This window comes from Salpingoeca rosetta, assembly GCF_000188695.1.
Source record: "Salpingoeca rosetta unplaced genomic scaffold supercont1.15, whole genome shotgun sequence".
In the NCBI taxonomy this organism is placed as follows: domain Eukaryota; class Choanoflagellata; order Craspedida; family Salpingoecidae; genus Salpingoeca; species Salpingoeca rosetta.
In genome coordinates, this window is record NW_004754919.1 from 1,406,366 (window position 1) to 1,415,119 (window position 8,754).

Consider the following 8,754-nt stretch of genomic DNA (forward strand, 5'->3'; position numbering starts at 1 on the left):
TGTACTTCTATTGGTCGATATAGTTGTCGTCATGTGGGTAATATCCAGTAGTTCTATTGTGAGATGTTGGATGGTAGTCTCTATTTGCTCCGTGGGCCTGCGGTGCTCTGCTCGATAGTTATTTTCGTCACAGCGTTGTTCTTGTCGTAGCGACATAGTGTTGTCTTTGCTGTGCGCTGCTCGATGGTTGTGGTTGTTGTTGTTGTGTTGTTGTTTGTTGGTGGTGGTAGTGATGTTGCTGCTGGTGTTGTTGTTGATGTTGTTGCTGCTGCTGCTGCTGTTGTTGTTGTTGTGTTGTTGGTGGTGGTGGTGGTGGTGGTGGTTGTTGTTGTTGTTGTTGTTGTTGTTGTTGTTGTTGTTGTTGTTGCTGCTGCTGTTGTTGTTGTTGAGGGTTAATTTTTCGCCGTCTTCGACAGCAGGGATCAGCCACATTGCACACGACCACAGCCATTGCGTTGGGTGCGGTGCACAAAAGGCGGGGTGACGCGGGTGTTATATTGAAGGTGCCGTGTTTGAAAGGGGTGGTTGATTTCCGTTGTCCGAGACAGCTGGATGAGATGGGGAGGGGGGCAAGAACGGCTGCAATGACACCTCTTCCACATCAGCAAAGCCGCTCCCAGGAAGCCATGAGCGGCACCTGTGGCAGTTGCAGCAGCAAGCAGAAAATGTTGTTGCTCGGCACCCATCGCCATACAACGAACGCATCCGCCCCCACAAATTTCACCGGCACCGACACCGGCACCAGTAGGAACAGACGCTCAGAACAGAGGCGGTCGGAGGCGACATCGCCAACAGCGCAGACGCAGCGTACGACGCACGTTCACGTCGCCCACCGATTTGAACAGCGTGAGTGAGTGGGAGTATGTGTGTGTGTGTGTGTGTGTGAGTTTTCGTGTGTGCACGTTTGTCTGTGTTGATGTGTGTTCGTGCGCTTGCTCCTTTGTCATATCATCACCAAGGGTGTCACACAACGCGCATCACACGCACACACGCACCTTGCTTGAGAAGTACTGTCGATGAAGGGTAAAGGGAAAGCACTTATCATCCCCGTCGTTGCCAAGCGTGCACTGCCTTGCGTTCGCGCAGGGCGTGGCGTCCATTCTTGCGGAAGAGTTGCCACGACCTGGATGCAGCGAGTGTGTTCGGGTGTGTCTGCGTTTGTGCGTGTTTGAAATTGTGTCCGTTGATGCGTGCTTAGAGCGCTCATACACTCTCGTGTACGCGTGTCTTGACCCCGCCGGCTTGTGTATACTCCCAGTCCTTTTCCTCCTTTCCTCTTTTTCCTCCTTTTCCTCCTTTTCCTCCTTTTCCTCCTCTTTCTTCTTCTACTGCTGCTTGTGCTGTCTGTGTGTAATACAGGCTGTAACATAACACACGCAGCGAGAGAAGGCGCAGGTGCGCAAGCAAGGGGGGAAGCGCGGCACCAATGCTAACCACACGTGTCCATGTGGTTCGTAAAGGTGCGTGCGTTGGCAAATGTCTTTCGACATTTTTCACAAACAAGGGGCGGTGGTGGCCCCTGTTTGTGTTTAAGCTGGATGTGTGAGTCTTACATCAGCATGAACAGACGTACAACACAGACCCAAAGGCACGGCACACGCACACGCGTGCAAACACACGTGCGGAGAAACAGGCATCATCGGCTTACCTGAAGGGCAGCGTGGAGGTCATTCAAGGCCTCGGGAAGCCGGCGTGGGTCGTCTGCCAAGGTGTCGAAGACGGACACGCCTGTGCCGAAGGCACATTGTGCCCGTCGGGTCGCGAGCGCTGGCACAACTCTCGTCACCTTTGTGCATACACGTGTGTGTGTGTGAGAGTTGGTGTGCGGTTTGGCCATGTAGCAGAGTGGAGGTACGCAAGGGTTAGCAGGGGAACTCACTGGTTCGTGGGTCTGCTGTTGCTGCTGCTGCTGCCGCTGCTGCCGGGTCTGCTGTTGCTGCCGCTGCTGCTGCTGCTGTGGCTGCTGCTGCTGTTGCTGCTGCTGTTGTTGTTGTTGCTGCTGCTGCTGCTGCTGCTGCTGCTGCTGCTGCTGCTGCTGGTGCTGCCGGGGCTGCTGCGGGTGTATCTTCTTCAGGTGATTCTTGAGCGTGTCCCCGCGGGAAAACCTCTGCGGGCAGAGGTGGCACTTGTACTGTCGTGTAAGGTGGGACTTGCGGTGCCGTGCCAGCTGTGCCTTCGTCTTGAATGCCTTGCCGCAGCCTTGGCAATCATTGCACTTGGTGGGTGAGTGTTGTGGAAGATATGAAGATGTAGAAGAAGAAAGCAGGTGACTGTGAACACAACTAGGCCAGCGTACCTGGAAAGTTGCACTCGAAGGGTCGCTCGTCTCTATGGCTGGTGAGGTGACGCTGCAGTGCCTGTTTTCCTCCTATTGAGGATAGTTTCTTCCCACATATCGGGCATACAGGCATGACCGGCGTGTGTGTACGTGCGTGTGTGTGTGTGTGTGTCGGATGCGATAACCAAGGCTTCAAGGTGTGAGCTAAAATGACAGAGACATTTGTACGTTTTTGAAGCAGACAGAATTTTGTTTGTGGACATTACTCTGTTCGAAAGCTGTTTGAAGGACGCGTGCTTGGATTAAAGTCTACCGGCAAAATGTTGTCGATGTTGGCGAGAGACATTGGCGCCCCTGTGTCACTTTGTGGTTTATTCATGTTCGACTTACTTTCTTGTTTCGTTCACTTCTTCCACAAAATTTCCTCTTGTGTTCACCCACCAATACAATTGTTGACATCACTGTTCCAGTGTCAACGCTTGCTGAGTCAGCAAATTCTGCTGTAAACGTTTCTGTGCACGTGCGCCCAGAAACGGGCGTTTCTGGTTGTTTTGCCACGTGGCACTTCTCTCTCTCTCCTCCAGTTTTCTGTCTATGTGTGAGAGTGTCTCTCAGTTCATGTTCAATCATCCTACATCCTTGTTTGCTTCACAACTCAAGTAAACACACACAACTCTCTCTTGCCAAGCCAATTCTCCCACACAACACACAGCACACACAGCACACACAAGTGTTGCAAGTTCATGGTGGTGGTGCTGTTGTTGGAGACTTGTGTGTGTGTGTGTGCAGAGTGTGCTGTGTGTTGTGTGGGAGATTGTCTTGGCAAGAGGAAGTTGTGTGTGTTTACTTGAGTTGTGAAGCAAACAAGGATGTAGGATGAATGAACACTCCAACAGAAAGAAACAGAGCAGAAGACAAGAATTGTCGACAACGCAAAGTGGTGACGTGGCAGTGTTTGTTGAGAGTTGTGTGGTTATGTGGTGTGTTATGCAAGAGCATGTAACATCGAGCAACCACACAAGCTAAACACTGCACGTGCAACAGGTTGGAGGGAAATCACGTGAACATTCCAGAACACAAGAGAGGTGAGTGCAAATTTGTGGTGTCGTGAAGAAGGGAGGTCAATGATGACTCAGCAGACAGGACTGGCCTGTCAACAACGATGCCAGGATGCGTATGGGATCAGCCGGTCCTTGTTTCATGGGTACGAGCACTGCATTGTGATAGATCTTGAGGAATGGTTGGCACCGTTGATTATGTTTCCTTGAAGCGAAGCCGAGGTGAGCGATGAGTGCGGGATGTGGTCGGACATGGACCCGCAATTCAAAGATTGCGTGGGGGCGGCTGACGGCACCCTGATCCACTTCAATTTCCGTTTGACCAGTCTTGACCTGGCTTGAATGTTGTGCGTCATTTGTACCCCGATGGGATGCGCTTGCCGACCTTCGTTCGTCCACTCACTCGAATATGCTGAGCGCGCGCGACGACCTGCGCGGCTATCAACACGCGTCTCCACACCTCACGCTGCACGTCTGTCTGTGGCTCACCCCACCTGCCAGGGCCCCGGAGAATTGCCTCACGATTCTTGCCCAAGCTCACCGGCCGAAGTATTGGAGAAAAGGCACTTTTCATGGAGAAAAGGGACCCGACTTCGCGCTCCGTCAAATCTGTCCTTCACTCGCGGTGTGTAATGTCGTACGGATTGGCGTATGAAGTGGCAAGCACACACACACACACACACACCATGTTATCACGACAAGACACAATGGCGAGGAGCGAGGACCACGATTGACAACACCATGCCATGCTGGAAGCTTGTTTTTGAAGCGCTTGCGCGTGAACACTCGACATGACGTCACGCAATCATGTGACATTACACACCACAAGTGTGAGAAGTCATACGCTAGACCGCACGACATTACACGCGCGCAATTTGCAACGAGTGAAGGACAGATTTGACGGAGCGCGAAGTCGGGTCCCTTTTCTCCATGAAAAGTTCCTTTTTCTCCAATACTTCTCACCGGCCGCCCCGGCATCGACATCGCAGCCAGCAAACATGCACCGCGTGCGGAACCTCCTCCTCCTCCTCGGTGAAGTTGACATCCCCGGCGCCAAAGCCGTTAAATGTGCATCAAACCACCGTGAAAGCGTCCCGTGCCAGGCAACGAACGTGACAACATGACGTGACCAAATTAAAGCGTGTTTGCTTGCAGGCAACTTTTTTTATGTGTGGAACATTAATTCCTTCGTTTTGCTTTCGTGTGCTGGCTCTGCCAACTGCGTTCTGTGGGTTTCTCTACCCATGTCTTCCTACCTGCGGGCCTTTGCTGGAAGGATCAACACCCAGCGCTTGCAGGTCTTGAGTGAGTGCCCGAATTGGGGTGTTCTGGAGGCGATTGATGAGACGCAAGAGCCGCGTGTTGGCGAAGGCGTGCCGGACTTCGTGTCCGGGCACGCCGACGCCAACTTGCGTACAGCTCAGAACACGCTCGCAGGTGTACGCGTGAACGTGTTACTCGAGGCGGTGGACCCAACGCTCCGGCACAGCATCCATTTCGCACGCGACAACGTGCAATCCCTGCCACCCGACAGCGTGCAGCGGTTCAGGGCGCTGAGGGACGCACCTTCGACCCTGTGGCTGTCGACACATAAGGCTGTGGGAGATTTCGCACGCCAACACGACCCTGACGCACAGGTAAGTGGCGTGGGTGTGTTGGGGGGGGGGGGGTGCTTGGTGTGTGATTTGATGGCATGAGCTTTTGATTGGTTTTGGGCAACAGTGACGAAACATGCACCCATGATGATTGATGGCCTGATGGTGCTGTGTGTGTGTGTGTGTGTGTGTGTGTGTGTGTGTGTGTGTGTGTGTGTGTGTGTGTGTGTGTGTGTGTGTGTGTGTGTGTGTGTGTGTGTGATATGACTTGATTTCGTGCGCCTTCGTCTGCAGGTATTCTACGTCGAGTGGGCCATTAGTCAAGACGACCTGCCAATACGCGCGGACCGCCTTCACGTTGGTCATGCTTTGCCAGACACCCTCATCTCCTATGCATCTCCTTCTCAATGCTCAAGGTACACACAGGCAGGTGTGTGTGTGTGTGTGTATGTGTGTGTGTGTGTGTGTGTGTGTGGTGACACAGCTCTTCGACACACATTGTGGCGCTGTCGATGTCCGTGTGCGTGAAAATGCGAGAGCCTGGCGTGCTCACGATCGCACATAGGCACGCATACTCAGTTGTGTACACCTTCTTGCACACGTACACACACACACACACACACACACACATGTATAAATGGTAGGAGTGGCATTGCCACAGAGGATGAGGTGGAAGAACATCATCTTCGGCCCGGGTTCGTCATCCTTGGCGTTGACCCGATTATTGACCGCACGGCGTACCCAACGCTTTACAGCCACATCACCACCGCAGTGGAAACCGTCGCTACAATGGCCATCGTTTCCTCGATTAAGCATCATGCCATGTTCATGTACGGCGACCTGAGCACTCAGATTGGTACGCACAATGCTCGCTCTGCGTTTGCTGTTCGTTTGCGCGGCATGGGGCGTGGCACTTACAGTGTGTGCTATCGTGTGCGTGCCGCAGGAGACGGTGCCGCCGATTACGAACGACTGGTTGCGCATCGACGGGAGAAGTGCGGTCCGGACGCATTTCGTGTGTCTGGGCTCAAGGGCGCGGCGACACGTGCAAGCATGCCATGTACGGGTGGCGGTGTGTAGTGTGTGTGTGTATGTGTGTGTGTATGTGTGTGTGTGTGTGTGCGTGCGTGCGTGCGTGTGTGTGTGTGTGCGTGTGCGTGCGTGCGTGTGTGCGTGTGTCGTGTGTCGTGTGTGTAGTGTGTGTGTGTGTGTGTGGTGTGTGAGAGTGTGTGCATGCGTGTGTAGTGTGTGTGTGTGTGTGTAGTGTGTGTGTGTGTGTGGTGTGTGCATGCGTGTGTAGTGTGTGTGTGAAGTGTGTGTAGTGTGTGTGTGAAGTGTGTGTAGTGTGTGTGTGTGAAGTGTGTAGTGTGTGTGTGTGTAGTGTGTGAGAGTGTGTGCATGCGTGTGCGCGCGTGCGTGTGTGTAGTGTGTGTGTGCGCGCGTGCGTGTGTGTAGTGTGTGTGTGCGCGCGTGTAGTGTGTAGTGTGTCGTGTGTAGTGTGCCCAAACACGTGTTAGTGTTGTTCTGCATGCTTGCTTGCGTGATGTGATCACGCGCACGTTTGGTTCCATTCTGCACAAACGCTAGCACAAACGCACACACTCATTCACACAAGCGAGGGCACATGACCACACTCTGATTCACTCACTCACTGTCATCCAAACACACACGCATATGCATGCACAGCCCGATATGCGATTGGGAAGACGAATGCCTTGACCGGCCTTTTACGCTTTGAGGACTTGTCAGAGGATCAACAAGCAGCAGTAGAGGTAGGTGTGCATCAGTAGCTGCACACGGGCACGGATGGACACACAGGCACACAGACACACACAGACACACACACACACACACACACACACAGACACACACACACACAGACACACACACACACACACACAAACACACAGGCACACACACACACACAAACACACAAGCACACACACAGACACACAGACAGACAGACAGACAGACAGACATGCACGCACACACACACACATACACACACATAGACACACATAGACACACACACACATAGACACACACACATAGACACACACTCACCCACATACACACTTGTGCCAGGGACTGCGGCTTGAGTGTACAGACCCTGAGTGCACAGCATCGACCGATATCAGGGACGTGAGGGTGTTCTCACACCTGCACCCGGCCAGTCCACCAGATTGGCACCCGGTGATTGTCACAGGGATACACTCGCGGCTGCTCTGCACGGGGGCGTCACACTGCAACGGTGCGTTGATGACGGCCGTGCGTGTGTGTGTGCGTGTGTGTGTGCGTGTGTGTGTGCGTGTGTGTGTGCGTGTGTGTGTGTGCGTGTGTGTGTCTTGTGTGTCTTGTGTGTGCGTGTGTATGTGCGTGCGCCATCAAGTGCGTGCTTGAGCGAGCAAGTGTCCGAGCGAGCGAGTGCCCACAATCACCAGTACGTGACTACATCTCATTTCCGACCTTACAGGCTCGCTGCGGGTGGAGCCAGACTATGCCCAGCAGAAGGGGGTGCGCAGCCTATCCATCGAAACGGTGCGGCGCGAGTGGACTGCCCAATTCTCGTGCGATGTCGTCGCTGGGGTTGAAAGGCTTCGCTTCTCGCAGCTGACTCCCGCGCAGCAGGAGCTGGCCAGGGCAATCCCGTGGACGTGCTCGAAGCAGGTGTGGGCGGTGTGAGGGGTGTGTACTTGCGGTGTGAGGGGTGTGTACTTGCGGTGTGAGGGGTGTGTACTTGCGGTGATGCACTTGCGGTGATGCACTTGCGGTGATGTGATTGCGTTGCTGGTGCGCGCACGTGTATCCGTTGTTTACGCGCTACGCTGTACGCTGTGCGCTGTATCACGCTGCAGGGTGCTGGGTGTCACGGGCGCAACCTGACATCGGAACACCGGCTGGTGCTTGTGCGCTTCAGCGACGGAGAGGGCAACCGGGAGAGCTTCCTGCTGTGCGAGGGCCACGATGGCGCGTGCAGGGGTATTGCGACACCTGTGCTCCGTGCGCAGATGGGGCTGCGCACCCTTGCCATCCGGTCGCCGACGTACCAGGACTGGTGCAACCAGCCGCTCTCGGACAAGGTGGTTGTTGTTGTCACACGGTTCAGCGAGATGAGCAGCGAGGACCAGGCCCGCCTGCGGCAAGTGGAGTTCACCTGCTCGGTAAGCATTGTGTGATGTGTGCGTCGTGTGTGTCGTGTGTGTATGTGTGTTTTGTGATGGTGTCGTGTGTGTGCGCACGTGTGTGCTGTGTGTTCGTCATAGCTTGTGTGTGTGTGTGTGTGAGTTTGTGTGTGTTGTGCATGTACACGTGTGTGGGTGTGTATGCAAGCCTGTGGTTGGCGCACAGCTCTGGCTGCTCCTATCCCCGTTTTCTCCTCGCCTTCGCATGCTGACGCACACACACACACACACATACACGCGCACACGCGCACACACACACACACACACACACACACACACACACACACACACACACACACACAACAACAACAACAACAACACACACACACACACACACACACACACACTACTATATGGGCGGATTCGTTACCAGGCGTTGAACATCACTGGGCGCATTTGAATATGCCCATCACCTGCCGATACGCCCACAACTCACGCGTCTTGCTAGAGGTGTCTCTAGTATGCAAACGTGGGATCCCCTACGTGCACCGAGGTTGTTTCGGTCGGGTAATACCTTGACAGCGAACGTCGCTAAAGTTGTTCTAGGTAGAACGGCGAAGCGTAGTCAGAGCTTATCTGGCTGGCCATCACGGAGAATAGTTAGGACATAGCTATACTTGTCACCTCCGGAGCAATAGTAG

At 54.0% G+C, this 8,754-nt stretch overlaps 3 protein-coding genes across 3 annotated transcripts in view; 1 reads left to right on the forward strand and 2 right to left on the reverse strand.

Moving 5' to 3' along the window:
• Positions 1-127: 127 nt before the first annotated feature.
• On the reverse strand, positions 128-451 carry PTSG_06094 (uncharacterized protein; the record flags this gene model as incomplete). The annotated part of the gene is made up of 1 exon (XM_004992931.1): positions 128-451. The coding sequence occupies one exon, from the start codon at positions 449-451 to the stop codon at positions 128-130; it is 324 nt and encodes a 107-aa protein (XP_004992988.1).
• A 150-nt stretch (positions 452-601) lies between these two features.
• On the reverse strand, positions 602-2,411 carry PTSG_06095 (uncharacterized protein; the record flags this gene model as incomplete). The annotated part of the gene is made up of 6 exons (XM_004992932.1): positions 602-637; positions 996-1,123; positions 1,435-1,480; positions 1,649-1,786; positions 1,880-2,199; positions 2,297-2,411. 6 exons carry the CDS (start codon positions 2,409-2,411, stop codon positions 602-604), a joined length of 783 nt encoding a protein of 260 aa, XP_004992989.1.
• A 1,887-nt stretch (positions 2,412-4,298) lies between these two features.
• PTSG_12392 (uncharacterized protein) overlaps positions 4,299-8,754 on the forward strand; it is a 6,293-nt gene continuing 1,837 nt past the window's right edge. Inside the window, exons 1-8 of the mRNA XM_004992933.1 lie at positions 4,299-4,973; positions 5,226-5,347; positions 5,576-5,787; positions 5,878-5,991; positions 6,618-6,703; positions 7,017-7,182; positions 7,405-7,598; positions 7,787-8,092. Of these exons, the coding sequence (XP_004992990.1) occupies positions 4,581-4,973; positions 5,226-5,347; positions 5,576-5,787; positions 5,878-5,991; positions 6,618-6,703; positions 7,017-7,182; positions 7,405-7,598; positions 7,787-8,092 (1,593 nt within the window). The 5' untranslated portion in view covers positions 4,299-4,580. The remainder of the gene's footprint in view (positions 4,974-5,225; positions 5,348-5,575; positions 5,788-5,877; positions 5,992-6,617; positions 6,704-7,016; positions 7,183-7,404; positions 7,599-7,786; positions 8,093-8,754) is intronic.